At 40.5% G+C, this 24,265-nt stretch overlaps 1 protein-coding gene across 3 annotated transcripts in view; it reads left to right on the top strand.

Moving 5' to 3' along the window:
* Positions 1-24,265, top strand: part of LOC124869914 (cadherin-4-like) — a 395,423-nt gene that overhangs the window by 356,689 nt on the left and 14,469 nt on the right. For all 3 annotated transcript variants that reach the window (XM_047368168.1, XM_047368176.1, XM_047368160.1), the window contains 2 exons: positions 4,256-4,398; positions 23,240-23,479. In XM_047368168.1, coding sequence (XP_047224124.1) covers positions 4,256-4,398; positions 23,240-23,479 — 383 coding nt within the window. The remainder of the gene's footprint in view (positions 1-4,255; positions 4,399-23,239; positions 23,480-24,265) is intronic.

The raw sequence follows: 24,265 nt of genomic DNA, 5'->3' as shown, positions 1-24,265 counted from the left end.
TTATGTAACATGTAACTTATTGCACATGTTTCTGTCATATCATCAAACAGAAACCTTGACCTCAGGTCAAGGTTTGAACTTGACAGGTGCTTATCAAAGACAGGACATACCGAATTGTCCCGTTGTGGTTAGGCCAGTAAGAGAGAGAGAGCGAGTTAGGGACAGTGAGGCATCATGCATCACCTGTCGTACACCCAACCAGTAAGGTCGAGACGTGGGACAGGAGACACTGGCATGAATGATTACCCAAACCACCTCGGCTAAGCTCGAGGCATGCATTTTTCATCCTCAGGGTTGGGGGTTTGAAAAATAAATGTCATACCTCTCCCTGCTGCTTGCTAAGATCACTAACCTGCCAGGCCTAATCATACATCCAGCTGTACTCACACACCTCCCAACTCCCAAATGAAATGAGCCTTCTGGTGAAAGAGGCATCGGAAAGCATTGCAAATGAGGCACAGGAGGAGATTGTACAACCTGTAAAATCAGTTTAACATACAACCCTAATTTTCTTCAAAACTGCATCAGAAGAAATATAGTTTCACTTTTATAATATATATATATATATATATATATATATATATATGAATTATATAAAAATTATATAATTATATAAAAATTAGCACTTTAACTACCAAGTGCTCATCATAATGTTTTCTACAGGTTAATAAATATCACTGGGTCTGCTTCTGTTGACGAGGTCTGTTGTTTACCCAAGTCTATCAGAAAATTAAGCCAACAGAAACAGTAACTCTTAAATAGAGCAACTGCTTTACGGTTGAGCATTTAAACAGTAATGCCACTGACCTGAGCACTGTCAACATGTAAGAGTCTTAAGTCTTGAGAAAAAAGAAAACAAATAAATAAATAAAAAAACTCTTTTGTCCTGGATGTAAACGCCATCCAAATCAGTAGGGAGTCAGTAGACTTCTACTTAATTTTCTTTGGGGAGCAAAAATGTCTCCAAACAATTCAATAAATTGAAAGCAGGAATTCTTAAACTTTATATCCAAAGGACAAAATTTGATTTAAAGGTCTGGAATAACTCTATTTACAGTTCTGAGGCAAAAAAGAAAAACAAAGTTGGTTATTAATGCCTACGCTTGTTCGTGAAACCTTTTCAACAAAAAGCATGTTTTTCATGCCCCAAAATACAGTTAAATAAACTGAACTCAAAGTTCACTGTGAAATCAAAACAACTGGTAGAATTTATAGTTATTTTGAGACTAATATAATATATAGCAACCAGGGATAGAAAATGGCACTGTCTTCAGTAGGCTGCCTAAGTCTAGAGCTCTATGACATTAGCTTTATTTTTCTCACTAAATTTAATTTGAATGAAAATTAAGAATTATCTGATTATATGGTTAATGCATACATTTTTACGTACTGTATTTCAGAACTGACAGTTTTAACTTCTTGCAGCATGTCATGCTTTGACAGTAACCATGCTTACAAGTCCTCAGCTTACTGAAAATGTTACACTTTGACTGTTTGACAGTCTAGTGCTATAAAATGTTTACATGCTGTCTTCATCAAACAAATCAGATTTTTTTTATAATTGCAAAAAGGGTACATGCTTACTTATAGCACCCTCCACTCTTATTGGCCTCCCTGGTAAATATCTGTGAAAACCCTGAGAATAACTTCACTTTTTCGCAGTAGTATATCCTCATTCTAGAAAAACCTTAAAAATAACCCTGTGATTAGAGTCAGTTTGTTCAGTGATGTAAAAGAAAACTATTAATCTAAAACAACAGTTTTACTTCAATCACCAGGGCCTCACTTTTTGGCACCCCAAACATTTACTACTAAGTGGTTTTAAGGTTCACCAGACTGACTAGGGATCAGTAACTAATTATCCATTTTTTTTTTTTCTTTGGGGTATATATGTGACTTAAAAAAGTCCCCTATTTTGTTCTTTAAAATGGGAAATATAAGAGATAATGTCTTCAAGTATGTCTGATGTGTGCTGATCTTCAAATGTTTTAAGATGGCAACAAGAAAAAAGCTACTCACCTAAATATATCTGGAATCTGAGCATTATATAAAACATTTTAATCAAATTGAACTTTGACAAACGAAACTGGATAGCCGAAGTTTATCTTGCTGGAGGATTAAAAATGGAATAGGATACTACAGCAAGGAATGGCTTCTGCGGACATTTGGGGTTTCATAGTTGACCGTACCAATGTCCAACATTTCTCGTGAAAAATTATTACATTTTCCACACTTTCTGGATAGGTTGTAGTCTTCAAAATGAAAGATGGCACATGTGACCGAAGAGAATTGTTTGAAATTTTAAAATACTGTCAAGACCATAGTAGTGAATAAATTTTCAGCTTGCTTGATCATCATCAATCACTATTATATACCCTTCTCTCTGGAGAGTCACTATGTTAATTTTGGGAAAAAATTCTAGACCGATGCCCTGCTCCAAGTTGAACTATACACTGCTGCCACACTGTTTTCGTTATTTTTCCATAATCGTAGGCTTATCTATAAAAAGGGCCCTCCTCCTGGAGCTATTTCAAGTATTTTATCAGCATATTCAAAGCTTCAAAAAGCATCTTCATAGTTTATCATGGGACTAAGTCATGTTATGTGATCGTCTATGCAACATTTGAACTTGCAAACTTCAATAGCACTACTATCTGTGATAAAAGTTGTTGTGTTTTCAAGTTGTGACGCTCATGTCTCAAAATTCAGTGGCAGCTGTACAGAGCTTACAAATGCGTGCTCTAATGGAGAATTGCCTTTAGGGGTTGTATTCACTGCAGCTGCAATAGTCATTGAAAGTAGGATTTAGTTTTGAATTTGGATAAAATCCTTATTATTTTAGTTTAACAGTATTAACTGGTGAAACAAGATAATTTTGGTTTTTGCCAAGAGACCTAATTTGCAGTCGAGTTGAATAATTTTAGATTATTATTAGATATGAAGTCATCTTTAAATGCAACAGTTGAATCTGTTCATACAGTGATGATAGCATTTCTGAATCTTTTCTTTTCTGCCTCTTGTCCTTCACACCCATTTTGACTCATTTCCTTCACCCTCTCTCCCAGCCCCCTGACTGTTACTAACTCGCTGAGTTCCTGGTGATGGTTTTATAATCTGCAAGTTTAGGCCAGGCTACCTTGTGTGTAACTGTTTAAAGTGTGAGAATGTCACCGGTAGGACTCCCCTCTCTGCAATGCATTGTGCTTGGGATAGGTGCCCACTGCCTGCTGGGAAATTCCCACAGCCCTCTCTGCAGGGGAGAGATTTTACTGTCTGCCCTTTGCCCTGGTCATTTCTACATGCTGCCACTCATCGCTCTTAAGCTTTTTTTTTCTTCTCTATTTAAGCAGAACCCTATTCATGTGTACTTTTCCAGTGACAAATAAACAAGCAGGTTTTGCACTGAAGTGCAATTCAATAAGCATAAAGGCAAAATAAAGGTCAAATCCATTTCGATAAGGATGAATTTAAAACCTGAAGGATATAAAGAATCCAAAATAGCCCATTTGCCCTAGCTGACTTCCAGTAAATGAAATCACACGGATGTGGAAACCTTGTTGTGTGAAGTCAAGGTGTCGCATGTTCACAGATCATGCTTTTACATGTGAAAGTGAGACTGCAGCTAAGGGAGGTTGCAGCTGGTGAACTTGTATTGCAGAGGGAACGAGACAAGGGTGAGAGGATACCTACAGGGATAAGAAAATGTCTGAATATCAAGCATGGCTAAATGACATGAGGCAACACAAGTTGATGGGGGTGGGGGAGATCAGATATAATTGAAAGCATGGAGAAGACCGAAAGCAACAAAAGCCCGAGAAACCAGAACAGTAAGATCAGAGTGATTGGGATTCAATCCCAAAAAAGATCTCTTGTTCCTTTCCCACCCCTATCCCAGAGGACTGCTGCCACCTGCTACCACATCGACTCAACTCTTCCTACAAATGTGTACTAAATCTAACAAACACACGCTCACATGCTGACAGTTGCAGCTGTGCTTAAGCAGGGAGGTAACTGACTTTATTGCCTTGTACACAGAAGTGAAAAATGAGGTGAAATTGACTGCAGGCTTCAGGCTCTGGTGAAGAAGTCGATGAAGAATTAAATGCTGTGAAGGTCAGGGTGTTGTGATTTTGTGCACATGTGTATTAGGAGGTAATTTATGTATTTACTGGCACAAGAGAAAAGGCATTATTGCTTATAGATGTTGAAACACCAATGCTAACTTCTCCATCGATATGTCCACGTGTGTGTTCAGGTATTCAAAGATGAACGACCCCGCAAACTGGCTGTCTATCAACAGAACCAGCGGTCAGATCATAACAACAGGAATGCTTGACCGGGAGTCTGTCTATGTAAAAAACAACATATACGAGGCTACGTTTCTGGCTACAGACAATGGTAAGAAACTGGGGTTTTTTTCCCTCTTTGTTTGCACTGTATATATAATCAATTATGCCCTGATTATTTTAACATCAAAAGTAAAAACATGCTGTCTCTAGATTTTTTGTCAAGTCTAAATCTGATACCTTGATCTTTTAACTTTAAAACAAACTTAATACTTTTAATTTTAAGGTGGTTCTGGTAAAAGTATTATTATTATTTTCATAAATACAATAAAGGCTTCATACCAATCAAACTGATTTCTAGAAACCCTGTTTAGCGTTAGGGCTTGAACAACGGACAAACCCAAAATGCAGACTAGCAGGCAGCATGACGGTAGGTGAAAAACGATTTAATAAAAAACAAAAACTCACTCACACAAGAAGCAGGAACAAAACAATAAACAGGCAGGCAAGACAGGCTTGGCATGAAACAAAACACAAGACTTGAACATGAGATGAAAACTAGATATGAGCATGATTTGATAATGATTCCGCGATGAATAACTGGACAGGTGTGTATATATGGAGTGTGAAACAGGTGGAGCAAAGAGAGAGATTAGCTTGGAGCAGGTGAACCGGATAAGGTTAATTGACAGACAGAACAAAACGTGGCTGGAGCAAAAACAGAGAATCTTGAATACAAAACATATTCTGTTCTCAGCCAGTTTGAGGAGCGGTGTTTCTTAGCCAACTCTGTCATTCAACTGGACAACTGTTAAAGAGTTGTTTACTGTACTCGTACTCATACTCGTCGTCTTCCGCTTTATCCGGGACCGGGTCGCGGGGGCAGCAGACTCAACAGAGACGCCCAGACGTCCCTCTCTCGAGACACCTCCTCCAGTTCCTCCAGGGGGAGCCCAAGGCGTTCCCAGGCCAGCCGAGAGACATAGTCCCTCCAGCGTGTCCTGGGCCGTCCCCTGGGCCTCCTCCCGGTGAGACGTGCCTGGAACACCTCCCGGGGAAGGCTTCCAGGAGGCATCCGGTATAGATGCCCGAGCCACCTCAACTGGCTCCTCTCGATGTGGAGGAGTAGCGGCTCTACTCCAAGCCCCTCTCGGATGGCCGAGCTCCTCATCCTATCTCTAAGGGAGTGCCCGGCCACCCTACGGAGGAAGCTCATTTCAGCCGCTTGTATCCGGGATCTCGTTCTTTCGGTCATGACCCAAAGTTCATGGCCATAGGTGATGGTAGGAACGTAGACCGGCCGGTAAATCGAGAGCTTCGCTTTTCGGCTCAGCTCTCTCTTCACCACAATGCACAGCGCCCCCCTTACTGTGGCAGCCGCACCGATCCGTCTGTCGATCTCCCGCTCCATTCTTCCCTCACTCGTGAACAAGACCCCGAGATACTTAAACTCCTCCACTTGAGGCAGGAACTCCCCTCCAATCTGAAGAGGACAAGCCACCCTTTTCCGGTCGAGTACCATGGCCTCAGACTTGGAGGTGCTGATCCTCACCCAGCTGCTTCACACTCGGCTGCGAACCGCCACAGCGCATGCTGTAGGTCTTGGCTAGAGGGGGCCAGCAGGACCACATCATCTGCAAAAAGAAGAGACAAAATCCACTGGTCCCCAAACCCGACCCCCTCCGGCCCTTGGCTGCGTCTATAAATCCTGTCCATAAAAGTTTTGAACAGGACCGGTGACAAAGGGCAGCCCTGCCGGAGTCCAACATGCACTGGGAACAGGTCCGACTTAGTGCCGGCAATGCGGACCAAACTCCTGCTCCGCTCGTACAGAGGCTGGGGACTCTTTCATCACCCAGGCTGAAGTCACCGAGGTGGTTAAAAAGCTCCGCGGTGGCAAGGCTTCGGGGGTGGATGAGATCCGCCCTGAGTACCTCAAGTCTCTGGATGTTGTAGCGCTGTCATGGTTGACACGTCTCTTCAACATTGCGTGGCGGTCGGGGACAGTGCCTCTGGACTGGCAGACTGGGGTGGTGGTCCCCCTTCATAAGAAGGGGGACCGGAGGGTGTGTTCCAACTACAGGGGGATCACACTCCTCAGCCTCCCTGGTAAGGCCTACGCCAGGGTATTGGAGAGGAGAGTCCGACCGATAGTCGAACCTCGGCTTCAGGAGGAGCAGTGTGGTTTTCGTCCCGGCCGTGGAACACTGGACCAGCTCTACACCCTCTACAGGTTGCTCGAGGGTTCATGGGAGTTTGCCCAACCGGTTCACATGTGTTTTGTGGACCTGGAGAAGGCATTCGACTGTGTCCCTCGTGATGCCCTGTGGGGGGTGCTCCAGGAGTATGGAATCGGGGGCCCTTTACTAGGGGCCATCCGGTCCCTGTACGAGCGGAGTTGTTTACTGTCTTACTTCAAAATAGGGTCTCAAACATAGAAACAGAATGTCAAGTTTAAAACAGGCACTTTCGTACCTGGGGCTCAAAAAATAGCAACTAAATAACACTTTCCAAAACAGTCTTCACTTTCGGAAGTATCGTAGTGTATCAACACAAGATCTCATAACACTCCTATGACATACGTACAACAAATTCATTAATATGAAGCACACAGATGACTGACACCTCAGTGCCTCTAAAGAAGATCAATATGCTTGGAATGAACTGTTTTCCTCTTGGTAGCCACTTTTTAACTGTTTCATTGAAGCTGCACTGTGGAAGGAGTTTCTCAGGCACAACCAACTGAACCGATTTTGCGAACCAGACCGTGCTTCGAATCCCGATGTGGTGCATAATGGTGTTTTTTGGTGTTTTTCTTGCTTAATTGTAGAATGATGTGGTCACACTTTTTGTTGATTTATCTAACTGACCTTTGGCACATATGATCTGGAGTTTGGGATCCAGAAAACTGTCTGGGCTTTTAGCCGAGACAGTTTTTAACTAAATCAGGAATATTCAGTGTGCTGTGAGGCTAAACAGTGGCATCAGGCAAAGCTTCAAACTCCAATCAGATAATATACACTGCAGGTAATGATGAACTGTTTATCCAACTTAAGTGGTACTGTGTAAGTTATGTAGTGTTATAAAAGAGGATGACTTATTCAAAAGCTGAGGACAACCTATATTGTCCACCACAGGGATGGGTTGTTCATCCAGAGCCATTTAGTTATCTATTCTGTAATCCTTTGTTATAATATCACTGATCCATTAAAAATTTGTTCTGCTATGAGATTTCTGTATTTTTATTTGCAGGCTCCCTAAGAGAAGTAATTCAACTCATTGCATTGAATCATATGTTTACATTTTCAATGCTTAATTAAACTGATGGTATTAAATGTTGTTTTTTCAATGTCGCCTTTAGAAACTACGAAGGTGGCATGTGGCTAGTGGCAAGTGAATTGAGACGATACTTGGATTGAATCCAGATATCCTTATCCATAATTAAAAAAAATTTTATATATTGCATATTCTATGTGTGGTCTGGAAAAACACAGAATCAATACTTTATCCAGTTAAAGTTTGAAGGAAAAATGTACAGCTGATCTTTTGTACTTTTGTCTTTTCTGATGTCCAGTAAATATTGCATCCCAGGTAGATGCAAACAAAAATACATATAGCAAGAAATTATGTTTAATCAAGAGAGCTCAGAATCTTGAACCTTTAATTTGTAAAATTATTGATAGGTCAGGGCATGGGACTAACTAAAAGTCCTTCTGTATCAGGGTATAAATCCAAATGATTTTTTTGTGAAAACTGCACAACTGAGCTTAACTTAAAGGAAATTCTGGATACAGACAGCTGGTCACACTGTTGATCCTCTTCTCTCTCGCTTTTTTATCTTCAGTCCAGGCCTGACTTCTCCTGCTATTTCTCGTCATTTCTGTCACATGTGTTATTTGTTCTGCCTCAAAGTTGAAACGTAAGCCTAACCAAACACAAACTAAATCACAGCAAACAACAAGTTCTACTTTACTCAACTGGAAATAAGGTTTTTTTTCTCTTCCAGTAGAAAATGCCTTTTTCCCCCTTCCAAATTGCCTTATCAGTGACGCACAGTTCTCTGCTGTGTTTACTTTAAATTGAGCTGGCCTAAAAACTTGTATAACTGGTATTTCTAAGTGTTAGCATCTGTGAATGCTCTTATGTGCAACTCTTTTATGTCTGCATGTGAGTTACTGTGCCGTCAGTTGCAATGATTGAAAATGTCAATATGTGCAGCTCATTCTGTAGATGGGGAGGAGGAGGCAAAAGGTTAAGACGCTGCTATCCTCTTGCCGTGTTTATTCCTCTTTTTGCCATGGCTTTATTTATAACCTCAACATTTTATGCAAATTTTAACATCCCATTTAAAAATACACTTACTTTAACTGATCTCAGCTACATGCAAATGTTTCCAAGCTACGTAATTTCTACGTTTGACTTATATGTGATTGTCAGAAAAGACAAGAGGCTTCCAGTTAAAGCTGTGCATGTTATGTTTGACTATGTACAGTGCTGTGAAAAACAATATGTCCCTTAAAGATTTTTCTTTTTTGTAGCACCTAAATATTTAAGAAAGATTACTAAAACTAAAAGGCAGTTTTCAAATGATGATTTTATTTTTAAGGGGGAGATAAAGCTAACCAAACCAATCTGGCTCTATGTGAAAAATTGATTGCTCCCCTTGTAAAATCATAATTCAACTGTGATAAACCATATGTTTGAAAGTGTATTTTAGTTTCACTTGCCCCACCAAGACCTGTTTCCTTCCAGAAGTTTAAAATCAAGACATTTTGTAAAAGAACCTGTCTTACAGCAAGATTTTGGCTAAAAGTTCTTAAAAAAACAACATTTCAGGAAAAGAACATCAAACAGACAGTAAAACATGACGGTGGTAGTGTGATGTTCTGGGGATGTGTTGCCAGTTTAGAACATGACATTTCCATATTTGATGGAACCAAGAATTTTGACATGTAACAAGAAATCATCAAGGAAAATATCTAATCATTATTTGGTCACCCTACTCAAGTCATTAAGCACACTAGGGATATATAGCAGGACAATGAACCAAAGAACACTATACGTTCACTTTCGAATGGCCTCACTAAATTGAAGGTTTTAAATTGGGCTGGGTTTGAACTTGGTTGAAATTCACAGAAACAGGCTGTTCATGCTTGAAACCCCTTCAGTGTGGTGGATTCAAACTATTCTGCAAAAAAGAGTGGGCCCAAATTCCTCCACAGTGATGTAGAGACTCCTTTCCAGTTGGGTTAGGGTTAGGGTTATTGCTTCTTTGCGCTGAGGTTTTTTGCAATCTCAAACTGTATCCTGCTAAGGATAAAGTGTGAAATATGATCTTTTTCCCTCTACTTACCTAATGTGGCCTCTTTTCTCATCTAGCAAGGGCAGCGCCTGTGAGTGGGCAGCAAAGCCTCGGTGACCCGTTCCCCCTTTGTCTTGTGTCATGATGTATGTTTGGATGGGTTGTACTGGAATTCTAATTTCCCCTCGGGGATCAATAAAGTATCTTTGAATTGAATTGAATGTCAGGAATGAAAATACACTTTAACACATTTAATGTAATGAAACGGGTAGTGCAGACGATCCAAAATTTCAGCTACACACAACAGATAAGATTCAAAAGATGTATTGAAAGCTCTGGATGACGTTTGGCAGAAAACCACCAGTGGCAGGCTCAGGAACCTCTGAGGGCAGACAGACAGGTTAGTGGCTGTCAAGAAATTGAGAATAATGCTAGACTCAGAAATAAATCCACTAACCTTTTCAGCATCTGTGGGAGAATAAGGAAACTGAATTTCGGCCCCTCAGTGTGATGGTATGACGACAGCAGGACAACACCACACTGGTTCTCAGATTTGCAAGCCCAGTGAATAGGCAGAATGCATTGGTCAGGGGGCAGAAACTGGGTCACAGCCGGAGAAACACAATCAGGCTACAGGACCCGAAGGAGAGGCTTGAATTGTTGGTCAGGGCACAGAAACGAGGTCATGAACAGGGAGGCAGATTCAGGTAGACGTATCCAAGGGTTAGGCAGAGAGCGGTAGTCAGGAGGCAGAAGCGAGGTCGATGTCCAGAATTCGGAAGCCATGGAGATATCCGACATGGGCAAGACAGAGCAGAGAAATCCGGGGGGCAAAAACGAAATCAGGATCAGGAAGGCAAGGAAGGAACGCTGGGCATTTAATCACACAAAGGCTTTCGATAATCTGGCACTGTTTGTCTGTCAGCATGCTGCTTATAAACCACATGGGATGGGACGTAGGGCTTGACCTGGGACACATGGAACATTGGATGAATTCTGACGGAGCGAGGTAACTGGAGGTGGACTGCCACCGGTTTCACCACATTGGATATGGAAAAAGGTCCAACAAAATGAGGTGCTCGTTTCTTCCTCTTCAGTCACAGGGGAAGATACTTGGTGGAGAGCCAAACCTTCTGGCCAACTTGGTATGCTGGTGCCGGAGTGCGTCGGCAATTAGCAGCCCTGGATTGTACTTCCGACATGGCAGACATAGTTCTTCTAGCTTTTCACTATACTCTTTGGCATCTCATGGCAGCAGCATGAGCAGATAGGGGCCTTAGCCTCCCTTTCTTGGACGGTGAACACCGGTGGCTAGAATCCATGGACGACGTAAAACGGGGAAAGACCAGTGGTGCAGATGGAAGAGAGTTGATAGCATGCTCCACCCACGGTAAGTTGTTGCTAGGATCGGCATTACACAGGATGTGGCGTTTGGTTTCCATTTCTTGGTTTGCCCTCTCAGACTGACCATCAGATTGGGGATAATACCCAGAGGACAAACTGATGGAGACTCCCAACATGGAGCAGAATTCTTTCCAGAAGCAGGAGATAAACTGAGGACCCCTGTCAGAGGCAATGTCTGTGGGGAGACCATGGAGGAGGAACACCTCTCGTGCCGAAATCTTCCCCATCTCTTTCACAGAAAGGAGCTTTTGAAGAGGAACAAGGTGGAGCATCTTGGAGAACCTCTCAACAATAGTGAGGATGACAGTGCGTCCATTAGATGAGGACAAACCTGTGACAAAGTCCATAGCCAGGTGAGACCAAGGGCGTGACGGAATGACAAGTGGTTGCAACAACCCCAAGGGTGGAAGAACCACAGTGCTGGTATTATGGGACCTTAGTGCAGCATTCGACACTGTTGATCACTCCATTTTATTAGAGCGCCAGGAAAACTGGGTCGGCCTTTCTGGTACAGCACTCAATTGGTTTAAATCCTACTTGAAGGACAGGGACTTTTTTGTGTCAGTAGATAACATTACATCAGAGACCACAAAAATCACATGTGGCATTCCCCAAGGGTCCATCTTAGGGCCCCTTCTATTCAATATCTACATGCTACCCCTAACTCAGATTTTAATAAACAATAACGTAAGTTATCATAACTATGCAGACGACACACAGCTATACGTTACGATGTCACCAGGTGACTATGAACCCATTCAAGCGCTGGGTAAATTCTTAGAAGAAATCAATGCAGCTGAATCCAAACAAAACTGAAGTAATAATCTTTGGACCAAAGGAAGAGCATTTAAAAGTTAGCACACAGCTTCAGTTAATACAGCTAGAAACCACCAGTCAGGCTTGAAACCTGGGTGTAGTGATGGACTCAGACCTGAACCTTCAGAGGCACATAAAGATAGTAACAAGGTTGGCCTTCTATCTCCTAAAGAACATCTCCAGGATTAAAGGACTAATGTCTCAGCAGGACCTTGAAAAACTAATTCATGCGTTCATCTTTAGTAGAATTGATTACTGCAACAGTGTCTTCACAGGTCTGCCTAAAAAGTCGATCAGACAGCTGCAGTTGATCCAGAACGCTGCTGCCCGAGTCCTCACTAGCACTAAGAAAGTGGAGCACATCACCCCAGTTCTAAAGTCCCTACACTGGCTCCCTGTAGTTTAGAGAATAGACTTTAAAATACTTCTGTTAGTCTATAAATCACTGAATGGCTTAGCACCAAAATATATTACAGACTTGTTGTCAGTGTATCAATCACCCAGACCTCTTAGGTCTTCTGGCTCAAATCTACTCTGCACACCCAGAACCAGAACCAAACATGGAGAAGCAGCTTTTAGTTCTTATGCTCCACTAATCTGGAAAAAACTCCCAGAAAACTGTAAAAGCGCCGAAACCTTAAGTTGCTTTAAATCAATATTAAAAACGTATTTGTTTAGAGTGGCCTTTGACTGTGTTATCTAAACATTATTGGTAAAGTATTCAGTCCAAATTGTCCTTCCATTTTCTTATCCATCATTCTATTCTATTCTATTTATTTATTTATTTATTTTTTAATTACCTCTGTTGTTTGATTTTCTGTATCATTGTAATGTTTTTCCTTATGTACAGCGCCTTGAGTGCCTTATTGCTGAAAAGCACTATATAAATAAACTTGATTTGACTTGACTTAAACGATCCCAAAAACAGCATAAATATCAACAAAAATGTTTTCCATGTCTTTGAGAGGCTGAACCACCATTGCTAATTTAGCTATTTTTAATGACTTGTCAGACCATTCTAGCATTTTTTTAAGTGACCAGAAGCAATTTTCGCAACATTTCTTGGTACCTTTACGGGAAACTGGTGGAGATTCTTGAAAGTGGGTATTGTTTTGACCCTTCTCAATGAGCACCGGTTGCTGCCTTGGGTCCCTCCCTGTCCCAAAGGTCTCACAGATGTCTAGAGTCAGATCTGCTTACTCCGCATCCAGACTTCAAATCGATCGCACAGAGCGGTGGGTTTTTTCTAAAAGAAATCACTGAACTGAAATTATTTTGTCTATTTTTGGTCTTTTCAGATTGGTTGTATAAAAAAACAATAATAATTGTTTCTTGCAGCTTGGTAAATAAACCACAAGATTAAAAAGCTAATCAAGTACTGTAAGTATTCAAAATTACATTTCATGGTTTCTGAATTGTATAGATTTTTCTTTAAAGTCCTAATAAAATAATTGTTTTAAATTCTCTTGATTTCAATATTGACCAAAATAGTTGTGATTATAATTTTGTCCATAATCAAAAAGTCCTATTTCCAAGATTTAATTACTAATTTTGTTTGGAACAAATTTGGTAACATTGGTAATACACCATATTGTTCTCATTTTTTCAACAGATGACCATCAGTCAAATAATAAATGTTTTTACATCCAGCTCTACACAAAACCTTTTTTATCTGATAAACATTTCATGCTACACTTGGATATCTTCCTATAAAATCTTTGGATTTCCCCCTAAAATATGTCCATACACCATTGTGAAAGAAATCAGTGTTAAGTTACTAATGATCAGTCCAAATAGATTAAACATGTGGTGTGATCTGCAGCAAAGATCATACAGTCAACAAACACATTGGGACCTATCTTTAGTTGTGACTTTCTCCTCTTTGGTGGATGTCTTGCTCTGTAGTTGGTAGATATGTTAGATTTGCATAAATCTTTTTAAATTAAATTGCTCTTATCTGATCTTGGAGATAGGCCCTGAGGTCGCTGGGGTCCATGTAATGACTCTGCCACAAGGGCATGACAGCAAAATGAATCGTAATTGGAGGCAGCTAAGGGTCGTCACCCCCTGGCACTCACTCAATAAGCTGCTCAAAGCTTTATGCTGCTAAAATCCCTTTTTGTCGTGGATTTTGCTGTGTCACATTCTGCTGCTGCACACAGATGATTTTGTGTTTGTTTTTTTTGCTCAGCTATCTCACCTACCCCGATTGTTAAATGCCTATCCTTTATTCCCAATTTTCCATAAATGTTGTTGGTAATGGTCTGTTACTCTGTTCAATCAATGAAACGGCATCAAAATTGTGTCTGTAGATGGGGTGTGAGTGTTTCTATGTGCAGCAGTGCTTGTTATTGCACTCCAAGGCTGACAGTATTGCTATTAAAACAGCACCTGCAATGCCCTGCCTAAAGCATCAGAGCAAATTTCACTAGTTCAGTTTACACAGACTCTAAATGCAGGATCAAGTGCAACATTTCAGTAAAATTGTAGAACCACTATTGCCACACATGTATAAGCCACTTTATCTGTACATCATTGTTGAAAAAAATAATGATCATTGAAGCGTTAAGACTTTGCAGTAAACAAAAAAAGTCTGGTAAACTTTCGAAGGAGTTTTATTTATTTTTTAGTAATGTTATTAATTCAATTCAGTTTATTTATATACAGGTCCTTCTCAAAATATTAGCATATTGTGATAAAGTTCATTATTTTCCATAATGTCATGATGAAAATTTAACATTCATATATTTTAGATTCATTGCACACTAACTGAAATATTTCAGGTCTTTTATTGTCTTAATACAGATGATTTTGGCATACAGCTCATGAAAACCCAAAATTCCTATCTCACAAAATTAGCATATCATTAAAAGGGTCTCTAAACGAGCTATGAACCAAATCATCTGAATCAACGAGTTAACTCTAAACACCTGCAAAAGATTCCTGAGGCCTTTAAAACTCCCAGCCTGGTTCATCACTCAAAACCCCAATCATGGGTAAGACTGCCGACCTGACTGCTGTCCAGAAGGCCACTATTGACACCCTCAAGCAAGAGGGTAAGACACAGAAAGAAATTTATGAACGAATAGGCTGTTCCCAGAGTGCTGTATCAAGGCACCTCAGTGGGAAGTCTGTGGGAAGGAAAACGTGTGGCAGAAAACGCTGCACAACGAGAAGAGGTGACCGGACCCTGAGGAAGATTGTGGAGAAGGGCCGATTCCAGACCTTGGGGGACCTGCGGAAGCAGTGGACTGAGTCTGGAGTAGAAACATCCAGAGCCACCGTGCACAGGCGTGTGCAGGAAATGGGCTACAGGTGCCGCATTCCCCAGGTCAAGCCACTTTTGAACCAGAAACAGCGGCAGAAGCGCCTGACCTGGGCTACAGAGAAGCAGCACTGGACTGTTGCTCAGTGGTCCAAAGTACTTTTTTCGGATGAAAGCAAATTCTGCATGTCATTCGGAAATCAAGGTGCCAGAGTCTGGAGGAAGAATGGGGAGAAGGAAATGCCAAAATGCCAGAAGTCCAGTGTCAAGTACCCACAGTCAGTGATGGTCTGGGGTGCCGTGCCAGCTGCTGGTGTTGGTCCACTGTGTTTTATCAAGGACAGGGTCAATGCAGCTAGCTATCAGGAGATTTTGGAGCACTTCATGCTTCCATCTGCTGAAAAGCTTTATGGAGATGAAGATTTCATTTTTCAGCACGACCTGGCACCTGCTCACAGTGCCAAAACCACTGGTAAATGGTTTACTGACCATGGTATCACTGTGCTCAATTGGCCTGCCAACTCTCCTGACCTGAACCCCATAGAGAATCTGTGGGATATTGTGAAGAGAACGTTGAGAAACTCAAGACCCAACACTCTGGATGAGCTAAAGGCCGCTATCGAAGCATCCTGGGCCTCCATAAGACCTCAGCAGTGCCACAGGCTGATTGCCTCCATGCCACGCCGCATTGAAGCAGTCATTTCTGCAAAAGGATTCCCGACCAAGTATTGAGTGCATAACTGTACATGATTATTTGAAGGTTGACGTTTTTTGTATTAAAAACACTTTTCTTTTATTGGTCGGATGAAATATGCTAATTTTGTGAGATAGAAATTTTGGGTTTTCATGAGCTGTATACCAAAATCATCCGTATTAAGACAATAAAAGACCTGAAATATTTCAGTTAGTGTGCAATGAATCTAAAATATATGAATGTTAAATTTTCATCACAACATTATGGAAAATAATTAACTTTATCACAATATGCTAATATTTTGAGAAGGACCTGTAGTGCCAATTCACAACACATGTTGTCTCAAGGCACTTCACAAAAGTCAGGTACATACATTCCAATTAATCCTAATCATTGAACAGTGCAGTCAGATTCAGTTATTTATTCAATTTGGATAAAAAGTTTTTCTGTCTAAGGAAACCCAGCAGATTGAATCCAGTCAGTGACTTGGAGTATTCACTCCTCCCAGATGATCATGTAGAGACAGAGGACAGTCACTGGCGTTGACTTTGCAGCAATCCCTCATACTGAGCATGCATGTAGCGACAGTGGAGAGGAAAAACCTCCAGCAGAACCAGGCTCATTGTGAGCAGCCATCTACCACGACCGACTGTGGGTTTGAGAGAACAGAGCAGAGACACAAAGAGAACAAAGAAGCACTGATCCAGGAGTCCTCTCTATGGGAAGGAAAAGTAAATGTTAATGGATGTAGCTCCTTTAGTCGTTTCATCTAGAAAGAACAGTAACTCTGAGCCAGTTTTCAAGGTTAGAGTCTGAAAGAGAGCACATAGAGTTAGTCACAGTAAAAGCTCAGTCAATTGCTGGTAGGATTTGCGAAATATAGGACCCCAGAATGCAGACTAGAAGGCAGCATGTCAGTAAGTAAAAATGTAATTAACAAAAATTCACTCTAAGAGCCAGGAACAAAACAACGAACGGGCAGGCAGAACAGGCAAAAAACAGACTTGGCTGGCGAGACAGGCGTGGCATGACTACAGGACAAGGGCATTATCTGAATAATGTTTCCGCAATGAACAACTGAACAGGAGTGTGTATATGGAGAGTAAACCAGGTGGAGCTAGGAGACAGATTAGTTTGGAGCAGGTGAACCAGATAAAGATAACTATCAGACAGAACAGAATGTGGCTGGAGCAAGAACAGAGACTCTTGAATACAAACAAAAACTAATGCATGACCAGAACCAAAAACCAAACTTGACAAAACATGAACAAAACTAAAACATGACCAGAAAAAAAATAAGCTGAAGCATGATTCAAAAACTGAGAGAGAAATATAAGAAAAACCCAGAAACCAAAAACCAAACAACCCCAAATCATAACAAATTGACATGTCTAGGAGAGAGAAAGCGTTAAACACTGAAAGACAGGGCCATGTGGATCATCGGTAGAGGATGAGCATTAAGTTGTTGCCAGCAGAAGCTTGGACGATGACCGTCTTCAGAAAGGTGTCACAGGTAGACACAGTCAGGCCAGGTGTAGCTTCTAGGAAGAGAAAAGAGAGAGAACAAAGTTAAAAGCTGAAACAACAGCAAATAATGCAAAATTGGAGAGTAGTGTGAGAATGTACCGAAGAGGGTGAAACTGGTCATTATGTCCTCCAGCAGCCTAAGCCTATAGCAGCATAACTACAGAGATAGCTCAGGATAACTTAGGGCACTCTAACTATAAGCTTTATCAAAAAGGAAAGTTTTAAGCCTAGCCTTAAAAGTAGACAGTTTGTCCATCTAGAGCCCACTGATGGCCATTGTTATACTAAAAACCACAATGATTGGGATATCCCTCTGTCAGATTGACCATAACCATTGGAAAAGAGAGGGGGTCATACAGGTTGCAGAAATGGAGGGTGTGTTTGCACCTCAACCATAACTGAGCCGGTTTAGGCTAAACCTGACTCCCCCTTACTGAAGATAGCTCAGGATAACCTAAACCACTCTAACTATAGGCTAAATCTGCAGTCTGAGAATGAAGTGCTCTGTTAAGAACGTATGGAACAATCAGATCTCTGATGTATGATGGAGCTAGATCATTAAGTGCTTTGTATGTGAGGAGGAGAATTTTAAATTCTATTCTGGATTTAACAGGGAGCCAATGAAGGGAAGCTAAAGTAGGGGAAATATGATCTATCTTTTTAATTTTCATCAGAACTCTTGCTACAGCATTTTGAATCAGCTGAAGGCTTTTAACTGCATTTTTTGGACATCCTGATAGTAACGCATTACAATAGTCCAGCCTTGAAGTAACAAATGCATGACTAGTTTTTCAGCGTCACTCCTGGACAGGATATTTGTAATTTTGGCAATGTTCTGGAGATGAAAGAAGGAAATCCTAGAAACCTGTTTAATATGGGATTTAAATGACATATCCTGGTCAAAAATAACACCAAGGTTTTTACTTTATTATCGGAGGTCAATTTAATGCCATCCAGGTTAAGTGATTGACTAAGCAGTTTCTTTTTTAAAGACTCCGGTCCAAAGACGACAACTTCTGTCTTGTCTGAATTTAGAAGCAGAAACTTTTAAGTCATCCAAGTTTTTATGTCTTCAAGACATGCTTGTAGTCTATCTAACTGGTTGGGCTCATCAGGATTCATGGATGAGTAAAGCTGAGTATCATCAGCGTAACAGTGAAAATGTATCGTAGGCTGCCTGATAATTTGACCTATTGGAAGCATATATATAGTAAAGAGAATTGGCCCAAGTACGGAACCCTGTGGTACTCCACAATTAACCCTGGAGTTTAAAGATAATTTATCATTTACATGAACAAACTGGAATCGGTCAGACAAATAAGATTTAAACCAGCCTAGCGCTGTTCCCCTGATCCCTATAGCATATTCCAGCTTTCTAAGAGAATATTATGATCGACTGTATCAAATGCAGCACTGAGATTTAACAGGACAAGTAGAGACACAAGTCCATTATCTGAGCCCATAAGAATATCATTAGTGACTTTCAGCAGAGCTGTTTCACTGCTATGATGAGCTCTGAAGCCTGACTGAAACTCTTCAAACAGGTCATTGCTGTGTAAATGCTCACACATTTGATTAGCAACTATTTTCTCAAGAATTTTAGATAAGAATGGAAGATTAGATATAGGTCTGTAATTTATTAAGTCATCTCGATCAAGCGAAGGTTTCTTAAGCAAAGGTTTAATTACAGCTACCTTAAATGCTTGTGGTACACATCCATTTACTAAGGATAAATTAATCATATCTAAAATGGGCCTGGTAATCAGAGGGAACACTTCCTTACATAATTTGGTTGGGATTGGGTCTAACATACAAGTTGAAGGTTTAGATGAAGCTAATATTTCTGATAACTCAGGAAGCTCCACAGGATCAAAGCAGTCCAAACACAGATCAGGTTCTACAGTTACTTCCAATGTTGTCTCACTTGCTGAGGATGAAGTAATCATCTTCAGGAGTATGTCAAAGATTTTCTTTTTAATAGAATCAATTTTATTTTGGAAGAATCCCATAAAGTCATGACTGCTGAGAGCTAAGGGAATGGATGGCTCAACAGAGCTATGACTCTGTGTAAGTTTAGCAACTGTACTAAAGAGAAAGCTAGGATTATTCTTGTTCTCTTCTATTAATGATGAGAAATAAGCTGTTCTAGCTTAGTGAACTGTCTTTTTATACAACAGTAGGCTATTTTTCCAGATTAAGTAGGAATCCTCTTGGTGTGTAGACCACCATTTTTTCTCCAATTTTCTAACATTGTGCTTTAAAGTACGCAGCTCTGAATTAAACCCTGGAGCTAGCCTCTTATGAATAATTACCTTTTTTTTCAAGAGGGCTGCATTGTCTAATGCATCACGCAATGATGAAGTATCACTATTAACAAGAGAATCAATTTTTGAAGGGGAAGAAACAAAATTATTGCCCTCCACTGTGCTTTTCTGTGATAATGAGGAAATCAAAAGTGGAACAGATGCTTTCAAGGTTTTTACAGCATTGTCTGATAATGATCTACTATAATGAAATTTTCTTTCAGGTGTGGAGTACTCGGTTAAATTAAACTCAAAGGTTATTAAAAAATGGTCAGACAGGACAGGGTTATGAGAAAATATTGTTATATCTTTACACTTAATGCCATATGTCAGCACAAGGTCCAGAGAATGAAGACAAAGGTGGGTAGGTTTGTTAATGTTTTGAGCAAAGCCAATTGAGTCTAAGATAGCATTAAAGGTTATATTTACGCTATCACTTTCAGTGTCAACATGAATATTAAAATCCCCCACTATAATAACCTTATCTGTATTTAACACTAAATCAGATAAACGTTCTGAAAACTGATCTAAAATTGAGAGTAAGGGCCTGGTGGACAGTACAAAACAACAAACAGACGTGTTTTTAGTGTTTTGCAATTTGGATGAGGAAAACTAAGGATTAAATATTCAAAAGAGTTTTAGCTATTGATTGGTCTGGGACTAGTCAATAAATCGGACTGAAAGATGGTTGCTACTCCTCCTCCTCGCCCAGTATTTCGAGGAATGTGAAAATTTTAATAATTAGTAGGAGTTGACTCATTTATAGTAACATAATCCTCTTGCTGCAGCCAGGTTTCTATGAGGCAAAATAAATCAATCTGATTGTCACAAATCAGGTCACTAACTATCAAAGTCTTTGAAGAGAGAGCTCTTATGTTCAGTAAGCCACATTTAATTGTTTTATTTTTCTTTTTAGTCTGAGTTGTGTTTATTTTTATTAGATTATTATTATTATTATGTTTTAATCTATTCAATTTTGACCATGGGCAAGACACTGTCTTAATAGGGTAATGGGTGGGTAGCAGTACAGAAGCTGCAGAAAGGAGTATTAAACTATGACCTTGCTTCCTGGTCTGAACCCTGTGTTGTCAGAGGTTTGGAGAACTAATAAATTCAGCCAGATTTCTTGAAAGAAGAGCTGCTCCATCCAAAGTGGGATGGATGCCGTCTCTCCGGATCAGACCAGGTTTTCCCCAGAATGTTCGGCAATTATCAATGTAGCCCACATCGTTTTCTGGACACCACCTAGACATCCAGCGGTTGAATGACAGCATGCGGCTAAACATGTCATCACTGGTCAGATCGGGGAGGGGACCAGAGAAAATTACGGAGTCCGACATTGTTTTGGCAGACTTACACACCGAAGCAACACTAACTTTGGTGACCTCCGATTGACGTAACCGGGTGTCATACCGCCAGCGTGAATAACAATCTTACTGTATTTACACTTATCCTTAGCCAGCAGTTTCAGGTAGGATTTGATATCGCCCGTTCTGGCCCCTGGCAGACATTTGACTATGGTCGCTGGTGTCTCTAGTGCCACGTTTCTGACTATGGAGCTGCCAATTACCAGAGTCGGCTCCTCAGCGGGTGTGTCACTGAGCAGGGAAAATCTGTTAGAAACGCAGACGGGTTGGTGGTGACCTGTGGACTGGGATCTAGGACTATGCTTTCTATGTACCATCACCCAGCCGGCCTGAGGCCCCGGCTGAGCGAGCTCTGCTGAAGGACTGCTACAGGGAGCTACCCTCGGTGGCTCCGCACTGACTAAGGGGCCTCGGCTATCTGCTGGTTTTTCAAAAGCGCGAAGCCGGGCCTCCAATTCCGACACCCTCGCCTCCAAAGCTACAAAAATGCTACATTTATTACACGTACCATTATCACTAAAGGAGGCAGAGGAGTAACTGAACATCTGACACAGAGAGCAGGAGAGAGGAGAAGACTCAGAGAGAGAAACAGCAGAACCGGTAGCCATGTTGGAGCTAAAGCTAAGCTAGCGACCCCTTACCACTACTAGAAAAACCGTGTAAAGCACAGATAGTCCCCAAACGTTAAATGCAGCAACAGAAAGTATGTGTTTTAACGTGCTTATGTATTAGAACAAGTAAGAGGTATCACAGTAGAGAGAAATCAGATCAAACGACAGAGCCTTCACACACCAAACAATCCACCAAACAATCCACCGAGTGCAACAGCAAAAACAGGAAGTGACGAATACGCCTGAGTCTATTTTTGTCTATTAGAGAAATAGACTTTTCAAATATTTTGTTTTCTGTAACCGAAAAGGAGCCCGTAGTGAGAGTGCCGTACATGTTTTCCTGTAATATAAGTGTATATATATGGAAAGTCAGAAGTTTAAATATGGTAATCATTGGCAAGTAAATCATTCTAATTTCATTCTCTTATGATAATGTTTTTTTAGTGTTGACTAATAATGTAAAATACAACCTGAATTTTTTTAAAGCAAGAATTGTGAGCATGGATGCATTTGTATTGAACTTGGTAAGTTGCAAAGAATTTGGATAGTTTTGTTGCTAATAATAAGCTTTTGCCATAATTCTGACTAGATGCTTGACAACTCTTGTTGGCAGAATTCCAGGAGTTAATTTTATCTGGTTGGTTCCTGGCCCAGATCCAGCTCTAAGTCCACAAAATTTCAGCCAGGTTGGGCCACTCCATAAGCTTAATGTTTGCTGTGTGTTTAAGTTCCTGGTGGAACAACCAATTGTGTACAATTGTCAACTAGCTAGATGATGATATTTGAGGTGAAATTGTAAAATTTGTAGCCAGACAGATCCATTTGTCTTTGTGTAATGCATCAATACCAATGGCAGTAAAACAGATAGTTCACATGATGCCACCACCACCGTGCTTGACAGTTTTTATCTTATTATTGTAACATGTTCTTAAAGCTTGTTTATTAAAATCACAGAAGTTGCATGTTGCATAATCAATCCACCCTGGAAAAAGAATATTTAAATGCATTAGAAATAATTAAAAATGACAAAATGTATATGACATTATTTCTCTTGAGTGTATATCTTCTTCTGACTGGAATTTTAGGTCGGTTATACATTTATTTGTATATTTACTGTATATTTGACACTGGGAATGTTTGTTTGAAATGTCCCATTCTTCTTTCAGAAAAAAACAAAACTGTTATTACTGCATGGAAAACATCCTTTATGTCCAGTATCAAACAGTATTGTCGAAATACACACAGGCAATGACCTGTTATATTGCATTACATTCATCATTATTCTGCCTAAGCCCTCTCTGTGCAACTGGATGTGCTTAGCCTGCATCTGCATCGACTGTGATGGGATTGATTTTGCTGTAAGGCTAAAAGATGAAGTGAAAAGCAAAACTGTCAGAAGTATTTCTTTCAAAAGTTTAAACTATACCCCAGCCTGACAGCACTCCTACCTCCAACATCATAATTGTGAATGAACAATGTTCATTTCCCTTCATTTCTTGTACTTTTTATTGCTCCTTATTTTTACATTTCCAACTCTGTGCCCCCCCCCCCCCGAACTTAGTTGTATTCCCTCTTAGTCATCCCCTTCACTGTACACATCTTCATTTGTCATCTTCTGCTTCTGTCATGATGGGTTTTTTTTATGTTTCTGTTCCCCCTCCCAGGCTTTCCTGCAGCTAGCGGCACAGGCACACTGCAGATCTATTTGATAGATATTAATGACAACCCCCCAGCGCTCGTACCAAGGGAGTCTCAGATCTGCGAAAGGATGAACAAGAACGTCAATGGTGTGAACATCACTGCCGCCGATGCTGACACGGATCCCAATGCTGGACCCTTTGTCTTCGAGCTGCCCAACTTCCCCAGCAGCATCCGACGCAACTGGACCATTGCACGGATCAGTGGTGAGTAGCTGTGTTTGAAAGAATAAATAAATTATGTGTTTTATCATGGATTTTGATACCATTCTTGCTAGTGTATTCCCTCTTGTAAATGTTACATGATGCAAGTAGATAACTGAAGCTGAGAAAACTTTGAAAGTGGAAATATTCTATATGGAAGTACTTTATGTATACACTAATGATGCAAGAATCCCATAACAACAGATTTTCAAGTGATTTGTTAATAAAAAATGTAATCTTCTGGAGAATAATGCAGAAGCTTGGCACACCTTTCATTTGGAAATGTACCCGCTCTGCTTGGCAGAAACACACAAACTTAGTCAGATTGGATGAGGAGCGCTGGTCCACAGCCATCTTTACTCTCCAGGCGAGCTTGACTAGGTTTGAGTCTAAACTTGTTTACTTACTCCAAGACTTCTACAAAGGTTTTGTAAAACAGCAGTATGATCCTGCCTTTACAATGTTTGGCTTTAAGGAAGAGGAAATACTAAGTGCTTGCAGTCTTTTGCACATGCGGTTTGGAATTATTCCCAAAAAGAGATTTTTTTTATGGTTTTCAATATTGTTAGTTAAATAGTAATGCATATTATATTTGTTTTCTAACAAAATCCAGTCATCCCCAATGAATTTAATAAGGCACAGGTGGATTCTAGTCATTACAGATGTGTGTCATTGACTGAAGTCTCATTATAAAACATCTAAATACACAAAGAGATGAACTAATTTTTCACTGCCATAAACAGTCTGTAGATAAAAAAAGAAACAACATTCAGTATTTCAATAAAAAAC

Source organism: Girardinichthys multiradiatus, chromosome 1, assembly GCF_021462225.1.
Source record: "Girardinichthys multiradiatus isolate DD_20200921_A chromosome 1, DD_fGirMul_XY1, whole genome shotgun sequence".
NCBI lineage: Eukaryota > Metazoa > Chordata > Actinopteri > Cyprinodontiformes > Goodeidae > Girardinichthys > Girardinichthys multiradiatus.
This window is presented reverse-complemented; position numbering and strand designations above follow the sequence as displayed.